A 23,528-nucleotide genomic window follows, 5' to 3' on the forward strand; every position below is an offset into this window, starting at 1 on the left:
TCTTTGATAAAAGGGCAGTGCTCTAGCATGGCCATTGTCAAATGACTGAAACAAGTTAAAGAATAAAAGAATACCAGAAGAACGTTCCATACAACTAAACCAAGAAAGTCCTTTGAATATGTACAATGTATTTTAAGGCTAAATAATAATTCTGTTTATGTTTGTGTAACAGATATTTTGGGTGTATTATGTAGCTATTGGTTTTACACTTCTTTCTATAGTCTGTAACTGTCACAATATAGAAACATTTCTCATGGCACCACCACACTATTTACAGATGCTTACATATTTTATGTTTTCCATGAATTTTTCAAGGGTCCAGCTAGTTATTATTATTATTATTATAGGCGCAGGAGTGGCTGTGTGGTAAGTAGCTTGTTTACCAACCACATGGTCCCGGATTCAGTCCCACTGCGTGGCCTCTAGGGCAAGTGTCTTCTACTATAGCCTCGGGCCGACCAAAGCCTTGTGAGTGGATTTGGTAGATGGAAACTGAAAGAAGCCCGTCGTATATATGTATATATATATATATATGTGTGTGTGTGTTTGTGTGTCTGTGTTTGTCCCCCAAGCATTGCTTGACAACTGATGCTGGTGTGTTTACGTCCCCGTCACTTAGCGGTTCGGCAAAAGAGACCGATAGAATAAGTACTGGGCTTTCAAAGAATAAGCCCCGGGGTCGAGTTGCTTGATTAAAGGCGGTGCTCCAGCATGGCCGCAGTCAAATGACTGAAACAAGTAAAAGACTAAAAGAGTAAAAGAGAGAGAGATTTATTATTAAAGCAGCAACTTAGCAGAATCATTAGTATGGCAGGCAAAATGCTTAGCGGCATTTCATCTGTCTATACGTTCTGAGTTCAAATTCCACCAAGGTTGACTTTGCCTTTCATCCTTTCGGAGTTGATGAAATAAGTACCAGTTACACACTGGGGTCAATGTGATCGACTCCCCACCACCAAATTCCAGGCCTTGTGCTCATAGTAGAAAGGATTATTATTATTATTATTATTATTATTATTATTATTATTATTATTACTATTATTATTAAGGCAGTGAGCAGGCAGAGTTGTTAGTACACCAAGCTAAATGCTTAGCAGAATTTCATCTGTCTTTATGTCCTGAGTTCAAATTCTGCAATGGTCAACTTTATCTTTCATACTTTCGAGATCAATGAAATAGGTACCAGTTGAGAACAGGGTTCAATGTAATCAATTTACCCCCTCCTCCAAAATTATTGACTTTTTGATTTGATTGTACACAACCTCTGCCTTTCATTCTCTGTCTGTCTCTCTCTCTCACACACATATACACAGCTAGAGTTAAAGATAGTTATATCATACCAAATGAGCTGACGAACTTTTTCAAATCCATTTGCCAGATTTTCTGATATACAATGTTGATGAGTATTTTTGTAGTCTCCCGGTAATTTAAAATCTCTTCAGTTTAGTCACCAAATTATTCCTGTGAAGTAAATTACATTACAGTTTATATATATAGCGAAGATTAACAAAACTTTTTGATATCAGATACAATAAAAGAATATCTTTAATACCTTCCTACACAATTTTATCTTTTCGAGTATTTTCTTTTTACTATTTCACATTTTATATCACATAATAATACACAACCTGTAGTGTCAGTTAATAATAGTAATTGTCATTGTGAAAAAATAAAAGACAAACTCACTTTCTTGAGTATACTTGGAATAGTAAGGGGAAAGAGGTTCAATGATTCAGTTGTAGTTTTGTTGTTTGAATCAAAAGCATTTACAATATCCCAAAATAGAAAGCAATTTAATTTACATGAGTCGGAATTTGGACATTTGCATTTGTTGGAGTATGACACATTGGAGATTACATGGCTAACTCATATGATTTATTGCTTTACAGGTAAGGCCTAACTGAAATGCACACATGCCACTGAAACTCCTCCCACTCACCAGAATACATTTTTTACAACAAATTCAGATATAATTGGAACCTATACCATCTGAAGATTTAAAAGCAAAGAAATATATAAATATATATGTGTGTGTATATATATATATATATACATATATATATATATATATGTATATATGTTAGTTAGTTAGTTAGTTAATTTGGCTCAAAAGCAAATAGCAAGGCCATGTAGGGGGACATGGAGTTAAGTACAGGGTGGTGTTCATGTAAAGAGTTCAGGCCACTTGAGGTCAAGGGAGGCTTTGAACAAAGCGGTCGCCGGCATCTTCACCATCTCGTCTGGCAGCTTGTTCCACGGATCTGCAACCCGGACGGAGAAAGCTCCTCTCCTTTGATTGAGATGAAATCGTCGCAGGTAGAGCTTTTCGGAATGACCCCGCAGCCGACGGACATTATTGGTGGACATTAGGGATTGGTTGCCCATTTAAGTTGGAATTTCTCCATTTTGGCAGGTATTTTTCAAATTTTTTCCAGTGCCTATGAAAATGATGGGGGGCATCTTTTTAGCAAAAAAGATTTCAAAACACAAGTTTTTTTTGTACCCCTGCCTCATCCGGACCAATTTTGATTAACTTTGTGGGTTCTATGAATAATGAAATTTCTATGCATATATATATATTTATTAGAACAGAGTATTCAACTCAATGGGTAAAAAATAAGAAGCATGTGTTGTGTTACATTAAATAAGTTCCAAAATTTGAACAGAAACACAACAAAGGAACAAATGGAAGCTTCATGCACAAGACATGATGTTGCTAATTCCTCATTAGTTATTGTCCAAAAGATTCTTACAATTTTATGCCTTTAATGATCATATAATATTACTTACTTTTGGTGGTGCCAGCAGCAAGAAGCTTCTAGGAATAGCAAACAAACATTGGGGGCAGTGACAGAAACAAACCTGACAAAGTGTGAACATCCAACATAATAAAATAAATATAATTATACAAACAAAATAAGGCTTTATGGCTTTAAGATGAGCTGAGTGTATGGGTGAGGCAAGGAAAATGTCCTATAGTACTGGAAACAAAAAAATTTTAAATGGTGAAAAAACAAACTGTATTGAAAGTAGAGGAGGTGAAAGAAACACAACTAATCAACTCACTGGTGAGGTGAAAGAAACACAACTAATCAACTCACTGGTGAGGTGAAAGAAGGAAATGGAAAAGAGAGATGAGAATGACCACAGGTCACATGTCAGTGGGAGTAGAAAGAACAAGTGGTGGAGAGCAGAGAGACAGAAAGCAATGGAGAGGGAAGGAGATAGAGAAAGCAACAGAGAGGGAAAGAGACATAGATGGAGGCAAAAGAGGGAAGAAAAGAGACAGAAATAAATGTTGCTCAAAAAATATCCAACCGAATGAGTAACAAATAAGAAGCGTGCATAGTGTTACATTAAATTTCACACTTTGTTGCCTTCATTTTCATCACCATTCCCAAAGTTGATTCACTATTCCCAACAGCTCCTTGCCTCTGAAGCCATCAAAAGCAAAGAAAATTAAAGGCATGAAATTGTAACAATCTTTTGTAAGATAACTGACGAGGAATTAGCAATGTCCCATATTGTATGTGAATTTTTTGTTTGTTCCTTCGGGTGAAGAGTTGTGAGATCTTACATTAGATCAGGGCTTTTCAAACTTTTTGCTGGAGCGGAACCCCAAGGAAACATTCCACTGGCTCAAGGAACCCCTGTGCAATAATTTAATAGTCTTATGCACACATATCTGCACAGGAGACTTAAAAATTACTGCCGACTTTTGCAGTTTTGTAACTTCTTGCGGAACCCCTGGACTGTACTGGCAGAACCCTGGTTGAAAAACACTGCATTAGATAAATAGACTGGTAAGGCCAAAATAATGTAAAATGAGACGGGAAGTAAATCACAAAAGTGAAAACAACAACACTTGTAGTTAAAAATCTATTTCATTTTGCTCAACTGGTACTTAATTTAACGACCCCAAAAGGAAGAGAGGCAAAGTCGACTTCGGCGGAATTTGAACTCAGAACGTAAAGACAGATGAAACACTGCTAAAAAATATTGTTTGTGTGAATGATTACAGGGCAGGTTTGGGGCAAGATGTAAATAGATTTCTGATTTCTTTTCTTAATAATAATAATAATAATAATGATAAATTCTGATATATATATATATATTATATATAGATATGGTTGTGTGCCATTGAAGTCATCACACTGGTGTGCAGCTGGTGAAAATTGAATTCCTAAGACGCTCTACTGTAAGGTAAGACTTTTTGCTCTTTGAGTCCAGTAGGATTTGTAGCTTGTAGGTTTTTATTTTTTTGTACTAGCAAGGAGTCCTTACTGGATTTGGAGCTTTTTGTCTGCCTTGCGGTGGAGACGTGTGTGTGTTCTCACATAATTGTGAGAAATTGTGTTTGAAAATTTTTGTGCCCACGTGGATTACAAGGTTTGGCCAGGAGTACCTTTCGGCCGAAAATTAATAACTCTCTTTTCACAGCTATCATTTATTTAAAAAAAAAAGAACTTTATTTGAACTGTTATTTTTATTTTTTTTTTCCCTTCTGTTGTGTCTTTCCTTCTTTTTTTTTGTGTCTTTCTTTATTTTACACTCTGTTTTTGAACTGTATTTGAACTTTTTTAAATGGTAAAGGAATTAGTAGTGTGGGATTTAACACCTCCCAAAAAATGGATAAAAGAGCTTGAAAGGAAGAAGGTGGTGTTGAGAACTTATTCAAAGTCGCTCGACACCGTAACCATCTTCCCGAAAGCCACAATTTTGAAGGAGCTGGCAAACTACATGCCAGCCATTAAATTTATTTCACGGGGAGTCAAATTCGCAATGGTCTGGTTGCTATTTGACTCCCCCCAAGAAGCTCGCGATTTTGCAAGCCGGCCCCTCGAGGGCAAGGAAATTATGTTTCTTCCTAGTTATTGTGGGAAGAAGTTATTGAGGGCTTGGGTCTGTGGTTTGCCACCTGGAATTGAGCCCAAGTGGATAGAGGATTCTATCTGCCGGGTTCTGGGTGGTAGCAGTACTGAGCTGCTTAATGTAAAAATTTTGCCTGCAGCTGATTGGGACGGGTCAAAAGCTGTTTTGACCCTATGGACCCAATCAGCTGAAAGTCTGGTTTTTCCAGATTTTTTGAGGATGGCCGGGTCTAGGTATCCGGTGATACTTGAGGGACGCCCCCTCCCAAGTGTCACCTGTGCCTGGAGACCGCCCACATTAAGAAAAACTGCCCCAAGGACCAAAATAGGATCATGGAGCAGTTAATAGTGGAATCTCTCCCTGCTCCCTCAATGGAGGGAGAGAAGGAGGAGGATGACGAGGAGGTTTCTACCTCCTCGAAAAAATGAAAACGAAAGGTGGGCAACAATGGTTGCCCACCGAAGGACCCGAGGGCTGCGGGAGAAAAGGAGGACCTGCTGCACGCACCACAGGAACTCCACCCTCCCGTGGCCCAAGGGAAAAAAAAAAGAAAGAAGAAAAACAGGACATTGCCGGTGGGTTGTGACATGCTGCCGGCGTGTCCCAAGTAACCTCCGGCGGCTGTGCCGCTGGAGGATGAATTTGTGGTCCTCTTCCACAAAGGAGGAACTGTACAAAATGAAATTAAGAAAATGGAAAGGAGGGGCCAGTGGGAGGGGCTTCTGTCCTGCACGGAGGACCCTGAGTGGCCTTCGCAGGTGGCTGCGGAAGTCCTATGGGATAGTGATCTGTGCAGGATCATGAATTCCTTCCCGGAGGACTCCTATAGATTTGTGTCTGTGTGGCCCAGCCTGGAACCAGGTAGATGCTTCAATGTAGCAAGGAGCCTGGTTGGCCGGAAAACTTGAACGTTTGTACTCAAAAAAAGAGTCTAGAAAATGTGAAAAAAAAAAGTGAGAAGTTTATTGCCTCGTGTATGTAACTTTTTGTGCAATATTGAACAATGTACGAGGTTTATAGCCTCATTGTGCTTTAAAAAGAAAAAGAAAAAAGAAAGAATTCTGAACATTGTGTTTTTATGTAAGAGGTTTATTGCCTCATTGTGTTTTCTATAAAAAAGAAAAATGAACAATGTTTTAGAGAAGCGAAAGTCGGCGGGCGCTTTTCGTCTTCTCCCATCCTTATCATTCTTGCATCATTATCATCCATCCCATTAATGTCTGTGTCCAGCCCGCAAGCTTCTATCTGTGTGCTGCCCTTGTGGCAAATTAAATGAAATAAAGAAGCTTATTTTTCAGCCACTGCATGGCACTTTGAGCAAGAGTGTTCTATCATAGCTTCGAGCTGACCAAAGCTTTGTGAGTGGATTTGGTAGACAAACCAGTTTCTCTCTCTCTCTCTCTCTCACGTGTATGTATGCATGTATATGTGTGTGTGTGTCCGTGTTCGCCCCCACCCCGCTTGACAACAGGCGTTGGTGTTTAGGTCCCGACGGAGGTTTAGAATACGCACCCACCCGTTGTCGGCGTAACCCTAACCCTACCCATAACCCTAAACACCGGGTGTGCGTATTCTTTATCTTCGCCTACGTCCCCGTAACTTAGCGGTTCGATTCATTCGTCTAAAATTCCTCAAGGCGGTGCCCCAGCATGATCGCAGTCTAATGATTAAAACAAGTGAAAGGTAAGAAAAAGATGAAAGATATGTTTAAAATGAGATTAAGAATAGGTCTCATCAATATAAAGTCGCTGACATTTTATTTAAAAAGATTCTAAGCCAGTGAATTAATTATATTTTATTAATTAACTATGAGACAGCTGGAAAATATTCTATTGCTAGCATTTAAGCCAGGTGTTCAGTTTGAGGATACTTTTCTCAATTCTATAGATTTAAATAATACACCTGTGTAGTGTCATAGATACTGCCTTTTTTTGATTAAAAAGTATGTCAATAACAAATGAGTTGATAAATAAATAATAAGGGTTATGGACACTAATTTCATACATCAAGAGATAACTGTTGATCGTTAAAAATGCTTGAAGCAACTCTAGAGACTCATGGCGTTATTGCGAGTATTTAGGAGGTTGAAAGGTTGGCACAAGCATCACGTCAGGTCGGTGAGATGGGAAAGCAACAATGACAAAAAATTTGGTCAGCAGCCAAGCTTCCACCGAATGTTTCAAATGCCATAGGTTGGCTGATAAATATAATTCACCGACAGATAACCGTTTTTTCAAGCATCATATTCCGTTCAGCTTCGGTCAAATGCTCTAACCACAAGGATGCGTGATTAATACATGTGTTAAAAGAAGGAATAATAAGTTGAATAATATATGAAGATAGTAAAAATGGGGTAAGAGACGTTTAAAAAGATATTAGAATTAGCCTACAAGGCTTAGAAGAAGTAAAAGTAAATTAAATAATACTGGAATAAGTTTTTAAAATATGTTGCCGTGTGTTATGTACGATACGCATATTTTTTATTAGCCGACATAATCAAGAGAAAAATTTGATCAAATGAGTCAAATTTTAATGAACCAAAATTCATTTTGCCTACACGTGGTCAGTATTTGCACTAATAATTGTTTCTGATTTAGGAACAAGGCCAACAGTTTTGAGGGGAGTTAGCCTGTGGATTACACCGACCATCGACTTTAAGAAGATGAAAGGGAAACTGAATTCAGAACGTAGAGTTGAAATAGGGCAAAGCAATTTTATCCAACGCTTTAACGTTTCTGCTAACGCACCACCACCCCTGTATTTTCATTATGTCCCTAAACGAGACACTTTATTTCACATTTTTCCAGTCAATTCAGCTAGCAAGAATGAGTTGTAATTGAATTTCAAAGGACCAGCCTTGTCACATTCTGTGTACATGCTGAATACGCATGTGTGTGTGAAATCCATCGAAGCAAACTCAGGATCCTAATATTCTGAAATTTATCAGTGTTCGTAAGGTATCCGCCCAGATTTGAAATTCCGGATCTTTTCGGTTTGAACGGCAGTTTTTTAAAAATAATTTCCACGTAACTAAACACTTTTAAACTTCGTATACTGGTAGAATGTGTTTATAAAACATCTTTTTCTCTTGGCTTTACTGAGAAAATTCTATAGTTTGTTAGATATTTGTTGTTTTTTGTTCAATTTCTGCAATTTCAACCAATCACTGACGTCTATTGAGGTGAAAACATTCTGAGCCGTATGAATGTCCCTCGTTTAAGAGACAGATTGGGTTTTACATTTCTAAAGAAAAAAAGATACCCTTCCTCCACCCCTAACCCTAAAACAGATTGAAATGCAATAGATCGATACTAGGGTCATAATTATGGGTGACAATTTCATATGACACCGCTAGAAAAAAACTGCCGTTCAAACCGAAAAGATCCCTTAATTATTTAATATCAACGCTTCCTAATATTCTGAAATTTATCAGTGTTCGCAAGGTATCTGCTCGGATTTAAAAGTTCTATTCCTTTGTGTGTTACATACACACATTTAAGGCGAAATACACACACGGGCATGTGTCCTTGTTTTGCTTAAAGCCTGCAGCTCTTGATGAAATGGTAGGGCGTCGTCGAAGTCTATGGCGTGTCCAGGTCATAAAAGCCTGCCATAGCCGACAGAGAGAGAGAGAGTACGACACTGGGAGGAAGAGATAGTAAGAGAGAGAGTGTACGGGAGGCAGAGTGTGAGTGGAGTGAGAGCGTTCCGAGGTTGAGTGTGACTTGATTGATAGCAGACGACCATCTCTTTCTAGAAATGACTTGACGACCAAAATTTCTTAAAAGATTCGTCGCCATAAATGGCAAGTTTTGTTTTATGATTGCAACCTCAACTGAAATTTTTCCGACCATTATCTCTCAGAGAAGCTTTTGCACCCATTTATGAGGTCCACTAACACGTTGGTATATATTTCAAACTTATGTTTAAGATCCAGTATTTGTTGACTTGCATCGAATTTTAAATTTTTTCCCGTTGTATTATTATTATTTTACGACATTTAAGGCGCTAAAATTAAAACTTGTGTGTCATTTTAATATTTAGCATCCAAAATAAAAATACATATATGTTTTTTCTTATTCAACTTGTTTTCTCCATTTCCACTTTTTCAGTGTGAATCAAAACAATTTTTCCACAGCAAATATGATGCCAGAGCGGGTCTCCATAGCAAATATGGCAGAGACGGTTCTTAAATTCAAACAAGTCTTTTCGCTGCGCTTCCTCTCTTTTATGGGGCGATCTTTCGTCTCTAGTAGACCTTTTCGTCGATTTCTGTAAAAAAATTTTTTTTTTTTACATATGGGCTTGCGGGAACTTTTGAAGTAATATACATACATATACACATACACCGAGTAAAAAATTTCAGTTATCTCTTTCTTTCACACATTACTCTGTCTCTTCACACACACTAACAGAAGCACTTCACTTACACAACATACTGTCTGTCTCCTAAACCCCATCAAACACACACATGTACATCAATGCTTCACATGCACGGTAACTTCAAAAGAACTTCCCTCGTCATACAATCGCTTTCTCTTAGTCTCTTTCGCTCTCATTACTTCAAAAGTTCCCGCAAGCCCATATGTAAAAAAAAAAAAAAATTTTACAGAAATCGACGGAAAGGTCTACTAGAGAAGAAAGATTGCCCTTTTATGGTCTTAAATCAAAACTGGCGCAATGTCCTTCCAAACTGTTTTGGCGGAGTTTCCGATCAGGACGCCCTCATAAATTGGATTCTCTCCGTTTTGACAAAATTTTCCAATTTTTTTTTTCCACCACGGCCTTGGAGTGTGACATCTTTTTCTGAAAAAAGTTTTGAAAATTAATCCCCCCCTCCCTCAGGAGCGATATTCGCCAATTTTTTTTTTTTTTGCACTACACACGTTTTCGGAAAATAAATAAAATAAAATTTGTAAATATATAGGCGCAGGAGTGGCTGTGGGGTAAGTAGCTTGCTAACCAACCACATAGTTCCGGGTTCAGTCCCACTGCGTGGCATCTTGGGCAAGTGTCTTCTACTATAGCCTCGGGCCGACCAAAGCCTTGTGAGTGGATTTGGTAGACGGAAACTGAAAGAAGCCCGTCGTATATATGTATATATATATATATATATATATATTATATATATATATATATATGTATGAGTGTGTATATGTATGTGTGTATGTGTTTGTCCCCCTAGCATTGCTTGACAACCGATGCTGGTGTGTTTACGTCGCCGTCACTTAGCGGTTCGGCAAAAGAGACCGATAGAACTGGGCTTACAAAGAATAAGGTCCTGGGGTCGATTTGCTCGACTAAAGGCGGTGCACCAGCATGGCCGCAGTCAAATGACTGAAACAAGTAAAAGAGTAAAGAGTATTTCCAGACGGAAAGGTATATGATTTAAGGGAGATCTGGCTGTTGTTTCTAGCACATCTCACGACTATCTTTTGACTGTTTCCTTGCTTTTACAGTCTTACTTTTAAATTCATTTAAAAAATATGGTCTTATACATATGTGTGTTTATGTCTATTATGTTGTTTAGTTCCTTAGGGACGGAATTTTATCGATTAAAAAAATTAGGTGCTTATGTTTTTCGTTTTGATTTTAATAGAGAATTTTAGCTTCGTTAATAAAATTTTAAAGTGAACACACCCGGCAATTTCTGGTGGGTGTGTTTTCTTTAAGGTAAGAAAGGAGTTTTAGCTGGTATACCTGGTCTGCTAAATCGGTGTACTTACGCAGGTGCCCCCCTCTCCCCAACTTTGTTTCCTCATAACTTTCTGAAAAGTGAGTATTTTAAAATTTAACTTTCTACAAAGTACTTCTCAAATGGTGTAGAAACCGATTATATCGGAATTCAATGTAACAAATATATAAATTGGTGGGTGCAATTCAGGGTCGGATTAAGACCCATAAAGGCCCTAAGCACTTTAAAGATTTTGGTGCTCCCATATATATATAATTCAAAATAAAAAGAATAATGGCAAGTCTTCCGCCCCTCCCCCACAAAAACCAGCCTTAAAAAAATTTCTTTTCGACACAAACCCCCCCTTTTCAGCTACGGGGAATACGAATCTGCAAAAAAAACAAAATTGGCAAAAATTGACATTTCTAAATTACCACACCTACCCCCATTTCCTTCATTTTAAATTTTTTTCCAAATTTTTTTTTTCAAAATATGCAGAAAAATACGGAGATTATGATTCTGGAAACATTTCCAAAAATCTTTGTAAAATTTCAAAACATTTCTGTACTTATGGTTAGGGTTAGGGTTAAAGGGCTAGGGTTTTAGGGTTAGTGTTGGGGGAAAAAAGTCTAAATTGAAGAAGTTTGGGATGAAGTAGGGGAAAAATTTTCACAATGCCGATTTTTGGCAATTTTCCAGAACCTTCATATCCGAAAAAGGGGATTTTTGGCAAAAAAAATTACAAAAATAAATTTGGGAGAAAAAAAAGGGGGGGTGGGAGTCTTTCCGAATAATTAATCATAAATTTTTTTTTTCAGTTTTCAAAATGAAACAATGCTTACCATAAAATGGAAAATAATGTTTATTTTACTATACTTCCACTTTATTTATATTTGAAAAGTTTTCTACATTTTTTTTAATTACAGTCTTTCATCAGATCCTCAGTATGACACCATGAACACTTTTGATCATGTGAACCCCTTTGAATATTATTTTAGCAAGTTTAAAGGGAATTCTTTTGTGCTGGAATCCAATTACTATTTCTGTGGTGTCCTGCTTCCCTTGATGCTCTAAGCACGTGCTTATATGGCTTAATGGTTAATCTAGCGCAGGTGCAATTATTTAACAATGTTTTCAAGTTTCATTTTGTAGATAAATGTTATGTATTTCAGTATTTAATGTGAACTAGCCTAACAATTTTTTTTCACATTAAATTCTGATAAACCAACTGAAAGGTATTTATATAAAATTTCATTAAAAAATACCCATTTTTCTGAAAGTTATGAGTAAAGAAAGTTGACTTATGTGAATTATACAAAATTCTTCCCCACTTCCGAAAATATTTTCAGCACAGATTCTAAATTGGGCTTGTCTGTTTTTGAGTAGATGGAGGATAGCCAGAGTTAGAGTGCTTGGACAACATAATTTTGAAGGCCACTTTTGACTCCCTCTTCATCCTGTCAAACCAGCTTTCAAGGTGCTGCTTACTGTCTGCTAGCACCAAATACTCAGGTGACTGGGTTGATGCCATTCCTGTGGCTAACGTTGGTGGCCTACTCAGCTTGGACGAACTTCATGTCTCCATTACCCTCAGAGTGGGAGGTGACGTCTGCATGGGTTTGAGTTGTCATTGTGGCAAGCTTTTTTACTCCACAAGCCTCCACTATCTTTCTTACCGCCTTAATGCTCGTTACTTCATGCATCACAGAGTTAGACCTTATACTCAAGAAGAGCTTGGCTCGGGCAAACATCCCCTCCATCTTGGAACCATGTGGGGTGTCCAGATGTGATGGGAAAGACCTGACACCCTCACCCTGTGCCCCTGGTTGAGAGGCAGATGCCTTGTCTGGGATGTCACAGTTAGTGACACCTTTGCTCCTCACATCCTGGATGCTGCAGTCAGGGTGAAATCCACAGCTTCTGCAGCCAAGTGGAACAAAATCCTGAAGTACCACGATCTGTTGGCCAACTACATTTTCCATCCTGTGGCATTCGAGATGTTTGGTGAGGTCGGATCTCTGATTGCAAGATTCCTGTCATCACTGGCAGCTTGCAGAGCAGAGGTAACTGGTGCAGCTCATGAGTGGTTTCCCAGTGTCCCAAAACTTTCTAGTTGTTTGAGTAATATGATACTATAACAATTTATTAATGAGTTTCTATTGATTAAATAAAATACATCGGAATTTACACTACATGAAAGGTATTTGTTGAAAGTTTCATTAAAAAAGGCATACCTACACAAGGTCCTTCTTCCTCTATTTATTTTCTCATAATTTAAAGAAAAATGTATATTCTTAGTGAAACTTACTGAAAATATCTTTCAGAATGTAGATGATGATGGTATTGGAATTTGTAGGGAGGAACAATGTTTTCGGAGTGTGTGGTGGTGGTGAGTTTTGGGTAATTCACACGAGTCTAATTTGTTTCTTCATAATGTTCAGAAAAATGGGTATTTTTTTAAAGAAATTTTCTACAATTTCTTTAGGCACAGGAATGGCTGTGTGGTAAGTAGCTTGCTTACCAACTACATGGTTCCAGGTTCAGTCCCACTGCGTGGTACCTTGGGCTAGTGTCTTCTACTATAGCCTTGGGTTGACCAAAGCCTTGTGAGTGGATTTGATAGATGGAAACTGAAAGAAGCCCATCGTATATATGTATTTTTGATTTTGATTTTGATTTTTTAGTTTCAGCTCATGAGCTGTGGCCATGCTGGGGCATCGCCATTTATACGTATATATATGTATATATATGTGTGTTTGTGTGTCTGTGTTTGTTCCCCCCCCAACATCGCTTGGCAACCGATGCTGGAGTGTTTATGTCCCCGTAACTTAGCGCTTTGGCAAAAGAGACCGATAGAATAAGTACTAGGCTTACAAAGAATAAGTCCTATGGTCGATTTGCTCGACTAAAGGTGGTGCTCAAGCATGATCTGGAACTAAGAGAGAAAGCTCATCAGAGCACTACTTGTGATATTAGTGATAGAAAAGACTAAAATTGATGACATCATGTTGATGTGACAAAGTTTGCAGAATTGAAGCAAGGGAGGGACCAATCAAATTAGAGATTTGTTAGAGATTTAGTTTCATTTTACTGAGTTTCTGGCAAATGATCTCTACCAACTTCACTTTCTTGCTCATAAAATGAAACCTCTTTGACCAATTTCATTTTAGGACTGTGCAAGCAAAGATGCACACTTTATATGTGTACATATAAATATGAAGAAATTTTAAGAAGTGCTTTCTTGAATATGTACCAACTAGATTTCTGAGCCACCAGTTACACTTTTACCAATTACTAATGGAAGAGTATTCAGATGGATGATATATTTCTTTGTGCAACTAGTACAAACAATGAAGCTATGCTTAATGTTTAACAGTCTATTACGTTATCAGTCATTGGCATAACTTTATAGAGCTGAAATATTTACTTGCTCATTCACCTACATAAAGCCAAATTCTTTTGCAGACATTCAAAGATGTTGAAAAGACTAGATGGGACATTGAAATATGAAGAAAGACCCCTTTCCACCCAAATTTTATTAGCAATTCCTGAATATTTTATTGCAATAAATTAGCAATTGGATAATAGAATCGCTTTTCATTGTTATTACATTTGTTGTAAAGGCAGCATGATGGACAAAATGCTTAGCAGCATTCAATTTGAGTTCAAATTCTGCCAAGGTCAACTGTACCATTCATCCTTTTGGGGTCGATAAAATAAGTACCAGCTGAGAACTGGGGTCAGTGTAATTGACTTGCCCCACCCCAACAAAATTTTAGTCCTTGTGCATATAGTGGAAAGATTATTATATTTGCTGCACCCATTTGGTTTAATTTGTTGTCTCTGTAAGAATTTAACTTGCATGCAAGAAAAGTGAAAATGAAAACAGAGAAAAAGGAATGTTGGGGGAGAAATTTACAGAAAAAAAAAAAAAGTGTAAGAAGTTGTATGATTAGGACGTTTATCTTTGCCAACACATTGGTTTCTACTTTGGCTTTGGATTGACAAGTTATTGTTTAGATCTCCGGTTGACCTAGATGCAATTCTGCTCCGCTCATCTGTTTTAGTGCTATATAGGATTATATTATTTAATGCATTCTGTCCTTTATTAAATCAGCAGGATGCAATTTGTGAGAAATTTGGTTGCTATTTCTAACAAGTCAAAAGACCATGTAGCAGCTATCTCATTGACTTGTGGGATTTGACAGAAATTTAACTTGCTGTTTCAAGCCACATAGAGGCTGCTTTATTGGCTTATGGCATTTTAGGAAATTTGTTTACTGTTTCTAACAGATCAAGCATCCATGTAGAGGATGTATTGGTGGCTCAAATACCACAGCTGGCTAACCTTTTTCTATTGCATGCTCATCTCTACATATACTTACTGCATATTTATTTACAAAATAATTATTGTCAAACATATTCTCACAATATTTTCATGAAATTGTCTATTTATAAATATGTTCCCCACCACAAACACACATTCAGAGATTGTTGAAATATTTCATAAAACTAAATTTATTCTGAAACCTCTGTAATTCATATAAAATAATCCTCCAAAATGTATTGGTTATGCACTTGATCTGACAATTTAGTCTTTACTGTACAGAGTAAGATACCACAATCGATTTGCATTATCATCTCTTGATACAACTTATATAGAACATGATAACAGACATTCCACATATCCTGTAAATTATGTGTTACATTGTTATGCTTTCCAAACATAATGATATTGAGAAATTTATTCCTTAAACAATTCTAGTCTTCCATGTTAATTATTGGTTATTCTTGTATATTTACTTAGTGATTTTTTCATTTCTACTTTGGTTAGTATGATGAAGTCTGTGCTTTGCTGTTGAGGTCACAGTAAGACAGAGCATGCCTGGAGTGGTCTCGTATTTGCTGAAATAAAAGACAGTATTGACTATTCCTTACTGCATAATTATTTTGCCTTAGCTTAGATGCTTACTGCATTGAATATGTTAATATTACCTTAGCCACTAATTGTAAGTTGGCTTTAAACACAGAATACTAAATATGTTGTACATTCTTCACTGTATAATTATTTCAAATAACTTTTTGATGCTCCTGGCATTAACTATAGTATCAATAACTTCACTATTAATGCCAATAAATTTGCTTTAAACATAGAATAATACTAATAATGTATACTTAACTCAAGCAAGTGTACTACTGATATCATCACTTGGTCTCTAAGAATAATATTAGAAAGAATAAAAGAAAGGATCACCACATCCTCTTCTTTCCTAGATAGAGAAAATGGTAATAATTTAAAAGACAATTTTTGAAGATCAAATCAGGTGGGTTAATAGAGCCACCTACTTTTTTTTCTTTTATATTTCTCCTCAAATGTAACTTTCTTGTACCAAGATCTTGTCTTAGTTTCTCTTTCATTCTTTCTCTTATAACAGGGATATCCTGAAAAACTGCTAATGCTAAAGACATTAACATTTTTGATGTAAGGTATGTAGGATACCATTTAATATTGTATGAATGAAACAGTAAATAGTGAATGAAGTACTCACTTTTCACTCTGTGTTTACTAGGAAATTATTTTAAAATTGTCTATGTTCTATGTACATTTTTTCTGTTTTGAATTTATTAGTGATCAAATTAATGATATTTATAGATGAATGGATTGTGAGAGATGTTTAAATCATGAATAATATAAACCAAGTCTGAATTGATAGCAAATTAAATGAGAAATTTAACATCTGAGAGGGTGCTGAAAAGATCCTGGCTTTGAGGGTATCGTGAAAGGCTTGGTTGGAGACCCAACCTTCTGAGTTCTTTTACAGAGCTTAGAAAAATTGAATGGCCATCATTTGCACTTGATCCACACAAGCATAAGGAAGATATACACAGAAATAAGTGTAACATCAATAGCCACACTGGCCTCAAACAGTGTTCTTGGATTTGCTCTACCAACATTAGATGTAGAGGAGCAGTAACAGTTGCACTTGGACTGAATCCACCTTAGTCACCTCTCTCATAGACACCACCAGAATCTATGAGTATACAGAAATAAACAGGTGCATGGAGAGAGTGTAATATGTTCAGAGGGACGCATTGCATCTGTATGATTTGTTACTGTATGAGGTGGTATTGAAATTGGACTAGTTCTGTAGCATACCAACAGATGGCAGCACATGGTTGCATGTGCAGTGTGTGCTAGGAGTGACCTTTATGAAGCAGTGTGCTGTTTACTTTGCAAGTTGTGAAATTTGTGTTTTTGTGACCAAGTCTATGCAGTAGTCAGCAATTTTGTCATGAACAGGAAGTTGGAATAAAGAGAGCTAATGTGAAATTTTGCATTTCTGCTTGTGAGGCAATGAACATGCTTTGGCAAGCTTATTATGAGGAGGCAATGGGTCGTACACAATTGAGTGGCATGGGTGCATCAAAGGTAGAAGAACATCCCTGGAAGATGATGAGGGATCTGGAAAACCTGCCATGAGTGGCACACTTGGCAATGTGGAGAAAATTTATCAGCTTGTGCATGAGGATTGTCAGAGGACAATTAATGACATTGCTGATGTTGTGGGTCTGTGCAGGCAATCCTAATGTTTGAATTGAACATGTGGCATGTCTCTGCAAAGTTTGTCCCCTGCCTGCTGACCATTGAGTAGAAAGAGCATTGTGTCAAAATCTGTCAAGATCTCCATCAGCATGCTGCTGACAACCCATCCTTCATGTTGAGGATCATCACTGGTGATGTGAGTTGGATCTACAGGTAATGACCCTGAGATGAAGCAGCAGTCATCACAGTGGAAGAGCTTTTCATTTCCATGACCGAAGAAGGCATAACAGAACTGCAGCTCAATCAAGAGCATACTCATTATTTTTTCAATATCTGTGGTATTGTGCATTGAGAATTCGTCCCCCAGGGCTAGACTGTCAATTAAAAATTCTACTATGACGTTTTGAAGCATTTAAGCAAGGACATTTGGTGAAAGCAACCAGATCTGTGGAATGTGAAAAATTGGAATCTTCACGATGACAATGCTCCCTGTCACCAAGCTCTTCTCACTCATGAGTTTCTCACCAAAAACAACATGATATTGCTTCCATACTCACCCTGTTCACCAGATTTAGCACCTGCGGACTTCCATCTCTTCTCCAAGATGAAAATGCAGTTCAAAGATCGCTGTTTTAACATCATTGTTGAGATCCAGAACAAATTGCAGGTCCTCAAGTCACTTACAGAATACGACTTTCAGGCCAGATTCCGAAAGTGGCAGGAACACTGCAAGGTGACTATTTTAAAGGAGATGATGTTAAAACTTAGGTGAATAAGTTATTTTTTTTATTAAGCATAACTAGTCTGGGAACTTTTTGATACCATGATATTGAAGCATGCAGTATGGTCCCCAGCTTAGCTGAGAAGTTGCATCTGTGGATAATGCCTTATTTGGATAGTTCCATGCATGTCATAGGGTTTCTTGACGGGGATTAACCAGGGATTTCACAACTAACTCACCAAATCAATGATGGAACCTCTCTATGGTTTGATTTGCTAGGAAAAAGTGAAGTCATTTATACGATAGGGAATCGAAATGTGTAATCAATACTCATATAGCATTCTGTTTGCAGTTGGACTTAGTGTTATAAATGGTTAAACTCTTAGCGGTATTAACCTAAAACTAATTTTAAGTACCAATAACTTGACCAAATATCTGAAGCAAAGGAGGGTAATCCCTTGCTTATGAGTGGAATTTTGATTGCTAATTTGAAATTCTCTACCGTCGTAGTTTCCAAAAACTTATAAAAACAAGACACTAATTTATAAGTTACATGCCTATGAATTTGAAACTGAAGGGTTTCTATTGCACTTGCAAGTTCCCTCTGGAACTACAAAGATTTCTGCTTGAGGCATCAAATCCTAAATTGCATGTTGAAATGGAACTATAATCTTCAAGATACAAACACAATAATATGGAAATAATAACAAATTTACTGACTTAAAAGTTGTTAATTTTCAATGAACTTTGTTTCTCAGTGTATCTTTATTGTAGTTGACAGGCTAATAGAAATAATCTCAAATTCCTGTTTATTAAGTTGGCAAAGTTTATTTTGTCTATACTTTTTGTGACTATAAAGTCAACTCTTATTATTGGTTCATTCTAAAGAAATCAGTTTCAATATTTTTTGAAGTTGCTGAATTCAGTTTCAAGCAGTGACTTAATAGGATAGTCTGAAAATTGGATAGAAAACATTACAATATTTGTTCTGACTCCCAGTGTTCTGGGTTCAAATTCTGCTGAGGAATTGTTAGAGTTTTGAACAGGATGCCTTGCAGTATCTTTTCTGTCTCTGTGCATTCACAGTTCAAATTCTGGTAAGGCTTACTTAAGTGGTAGACTTATTCTGTTACTGGTTTAAGGATACTTTCCTTCCTTTCTCCCTCAAGTGTCAGAGGCCTTGTAAGGGGTCATGAGCATTGCCTTCCCTCCTGGCTAAAGGATAAAAAAGATGTATCACAGAAAGTTACTTTTTTCTATATCGATCAGAACATCAGCTGTGATGCAACTGAGCATCTGTATAGGGGATATATATAATAATGTACCAGTCGTGAAAATAACAGGGTTGCACCAACTTTAACAGATATCGTCTAGAGACCATCTTAAGTCAAATACTTCAAAATATGGCTAAGTCTCCAAACTGAAAAGTATTACTTCCCTTCACAAATGAAGCTAACATGTCATGAAGAGATGCTTATTTGATCTGTTATAACAATTAAAAGTGGAAATATGAAGGCTATGGCAATGTCCAGACGTATTGAATGAGTACCCCACCCTTTATTCTTATTGCTTGTTTTTTCAAAATTTTTTTTTGTATCTCTATACTTTCAACACAGGAGATTACAAGTTTTATGAGTTTTTAATTTTCTCCAATTCCAATTTTTTTTGTTTTTAACTTCTGAAAATAGTTAATTTGAAACTTGGTGTTTAAAAATTTGGATTTCTCGATTCTGAAAAAATATCACATTTATTGATTTTCTGGTGTTAATATGGTGTGAGCGTCATAGAACAGCGCTAAGATTCTGGTAAGCCGTGCCAACAGGTTCGATTCTCGTCTGAGTCGTTACACTTCATTTTAAATCTGTAGCCTAGTGTGGAATGCGCTCTGCTAGGCTGCTTTTCCTTCGATATCCTACACGGAAACATAGTATTTAAGAATGAATTCACAACTGATTAAGAATTACGGAACATTAGTTTCATTTTATATATACACTTGCGTCAGAAATTAATTAGCACTTCTCAAATTTCTACATTAAATAGGTTAAATCAATTAACCTATGAGCTGTTCAAAACGTCTTACGCGATGAGAAAACTTAGTATGGTGTGATTTCGGTCCTTGCGAGGCGCTACCTATATCTATTAAACAAAGGAAGATTTGTCTGCATCTGCACTCCAAGTTGTTGTTGCACTGCTATGTCAACATCATAAGGCTGTAGACTCTCAAACTGCTCTGCAAACAAAGTTACGTCATCGTTCTGCGCAACAGTGAACTCGCAACAAAGCAATAGTTCGAGATATGGCCACTAGGTGACAGCACATACCTTGAGTGAAGAGCAAATCAAGGGTGCTAATTAATTTCTGACGGTAGTGTATATATATATATATATATTTCTTTATTGCCCACAGGATGCTAAACGTAGAGCGGACAAACAAGAACAGACAAAGGGATTAAGTCGATTACATCGATCCCAGTGCGTAACTGGTACTTATTCTTTTTTACCCTAGATACAAAGCCCAGAATTTTTGAGGAGGGGGGAGTCGATTAGATCGCCCCCCCCCCCCCCACTCAGTACGCTACAGGTACTTATTTAATCGACCCCGAAAGAACGACAAAATACCGCTAAGCATTTCTCCCAGCGTACTAACGATTCTGCCAGCTCGCCGCCTTAATGTATATGTGTGTGTGTGTGTATGTGTATATATATATATATATATATATATATTGCATCACTGGAACTAGTGTGGGACCAAAATAGTGTTGGGTGGGATTTGCACAACTTTTTGGGTTCTGAAATGAAATATCAAAGAAGTGACTTACGTGTAACTGACGTGTTTCAGTGGCAAAACAGAAATTCAATAATTCTGATAGCAATATAGTTTTTGGAACAAGTGCAAATAGTTGAGGGACGAAGTTTGAACCGTGTAACTACTACAGAATACGATTAAACAATCAAGTTAAAGAAGTTATTTAAATCAGAAAGGGTTTCTTTCTGGGAATCCGAACGTCGTCGAAGTCGAGTTTCCAAGAACTTCACTATTGTTGAACGTCCCATATACAAAAAGTAAAAATGAAACCATGCAAAATAAATACGTAAAAGAATTGCTATAGAGTAGGAGATTAACTAGTGTTACGTAGTAGTAAAACAGTTAAATATAAGATTATCAACATAAACTTATGTAGTCGAAAAACTGAAATAGATAGTTGTTTGTAATTTGTTTACCTTAAAACTAAGTAACTCACCTCTAAACCACCGACAGTCAAAATAATTGTCGTAAATGTATATAATTAGAGCAGCAGACTAGAAGAGTAAGCTCCCTTTAATCTCTCTCTACTTTAGTCGCCCTCTTTCGTTGTTCTGTGTTTTCTTTTTCTTTCAGTATTGACATTCTAATTCAGGAAGCATTAAAAATCTATTTAGAAATAGTCTTTTCTACTCTAGGCACAAGGCCCAAAATTTGTGGGGAGGGGGGGGCAGTTAATTAGATCAACTCAGTACGTAACTGATACTTAATTTATCGACCTCGAAAGGATGAAAGGCAAAGTCGACCTCGGCGGAATTTGAACTCAGAACATAAAGACAGACGAAATGCCGCTAGGCATTTCGCCCGGCGTGCTAACGTTTCTGCTAGCTCACTGCCTTTAGAAATATTGACGCGGAAAAGATAACATTCGCTCAGTGACATGACAGACATTAGTCAATAGTATCTTAACAGGACAAAAAAAAACAAGAAAAAAATACAAGCAAACAACACAAATCCCTTATATATGATAGAATAATATTCTTCAGTTTGGGCAGTACCCTTTTCCAGAGAATGTATTTTAATATATAAAAGATAAAGTGAAATCCGAAGAATCGACAACAAAGCAAATAAACCAGAAATATAAGTAGTAACCATAGTAATATATATGTAACGGCAAGAAATTGTTTTCTTTTGGTGTGGTTAGGTTACCAATTGTAATGGGAGAAATTGATTAATAAACAATTTTATGAGATGTTGTTAGTCAGCAATTGTAACGGGAGAAATAATTTGTTATTATGATTGCATGTTGTAAGATGTGAAAGAACAAAGTGCATAAAGTTTTAGGGAAATTTTTATTTACCGTTACGTTACAAATACCTTGCCTTGACGGGCAGGTTACGTTAAATCCAAAAGCATGCAAAGTAAAGTTAGTGTACGTGTCCTCTTCGTTGTTTAGTACTAAACACAGAGAGAGAGATAGAATGATGTTGTAAGAGAACAGAATTAGAGCTAGAGAGAATTGTAGGGTGTGGAACGGTGTCTCAGTTGCTGGCAGTAAACTTCATTTCTCCCTCTGACCAACGTTCTAGCTGATCAGCCAGACTTCGTTCTCACTGAGTTGTCACCGCAGTGACTAACTGATTTTTGCTTGGGGTGTGATTGCTTATATAACTATCCAGAAGGATAGATATATCACTGAGAACAATAGATTTAGTTGGTGGTCTTGTTACGAGGAGCGTTCAATAAGTAATGCCCCTGACCCACTTGCAGTTGTTTGATCTAGTTGAAATTTTGCATGTGCACTTATTTATACCTCTATAGATTAAGTGGCGAATTACAGCTCTGAACTAATTGTGGTTTCTGATTTACAGGTGTTTGAACTGAGTCAAGTGTGAAATGGAGCCTGTTGAGTGTCGAGCAGTGATCTGGTTTTTGTATTTGAAAGGGCGCACACCACGGGAGACTTTTGATGAAATGAAAGTAACTTATGGTGATGATGCCCCATCATATGACCTTGTAAAACGCTGGCATTGTGAATTCAAACATAGTCAGAACTCTGTGGAAACAGCTCCCAGATCTGGTCGCCCCCTTCTGCCGTTGATGAGACGTCTGTCCGTCAAGTTGAGGCTGCCATTTTGGAAGGTCAATGCATAACTATTCGCCAAATAGCCCATAAGGTCAAGATTAGTACCGGGTCTGTGGAAACTATCATTCATGACCATTTGCATATGCAAAAGGTATCTGCCAGATGGATTTCCAGGTTGCTCACACCTTTCCAGAAGCAAGAACGCGTTGAGTGCTCGAGGATGAATTTGGAGATGTGCCAAGAAGATGAGTCAAAATTTTTCAAAAGACTGATCACACAGGATAAAACCTGGGTCCATCACTATGATCCATAGACCAAAGCCCAGTCAATGCAGTGAAAGCACCGCGACTCACCTCCTCCAAAGAAGGCAAGGGTACAGCCCTCCGCTGACAAGGTTATGCTCACAGTCTTCTGAGACCAGGACGGAGTAGTGATGACAAATTTCCTGGCAAAGGGTACCACAATTACAGGAGCCTATTATTCTTCACTTTTGAGGAAATTAAGAGAAGCTATCAAAATCAAGAGGCGGGGCAAGATCAGCAAAGGCATCCTCCTCCTGCAGGACAACGCTCCGGTCCACAACTCGCGTGTCGCCAGATCAGAAGCACAGGCGTGCAGCTATGAATTCCTCCCCTTGCATCCTCTGATTTTCACCTCTTCCCAGCCATGAAGTTGATTTTGAAAGGAAAGCGTTTCCCAGATGATGCAGCCTTGATTTCTGAAGTCACGTCGTGGTTGGAGGACCAAGCTGGGGTCTTCTACAAAAACGGTCTCCAGAGCTGTATCAAACGATGGGAGAAATGCATAACTCTGGGTAGTTCCTATGTAGGAAAAGACTAATAACTGTGCCAAGTGTCGTTGCTCTACTGCTATGGGAAGTGGGTCAGGG

At 37.5% G+C, this 23,528-nt stretch overlaps 1 protein-coding gene across 5 annotated transcripts in view; it reads right to left on the reverse strand.

Annotated features, from left to right (window-relative positions):
• Window positions 1-23,528, reverse strand: part of LOC115220951 (metallophosphoesterase domain-containing protein 1-like) — a 45,601-nt gene that overhangs the window by 19,418 nt on the left and 2,655 nt on the right. For 2 of the 5 annotated variants that reach the window (XM_036510505.1, XM_029791160.2), the window contains exons 1-2: window positions 21,053-21,104; window positions 1,341-1,461 (exon numbers count right to left, since the gene is read on the reverse strand). In XM_036510505.1, coding sequence (XP_036366398.1) covers window positions 1,341-1,371 — 31 coding nt within the window. In that variant the 5' untranslated portion in view covers window positions 1,372-1,461; window positions 21,053-21,104. Of the gene's footprint in view, window positions 1-1,340; window positions 1,462-20,629; window positions 20,866-21,032; window positions 21,105-23,528 lie in introns of those variants that run through there. The other 3 variants (XM_029791161.2, XM_029791162.2, XM_036510504.1) reach the window with 3 other exon arrangements.

Source organism: Octopus sinensis, linkage group LG17, assembly GCF_006345805.1.
Source record: "Octopus sinensis linkage group LG17, ASM634580v1, whole genome shotgun sequence".
NCBI classification, from domain to species: Eukaryota; Metazoa; Mollusca; class Cephalopoda; order Octopoda; family Octopodidae; genus Octopus; species Octopus sinensis.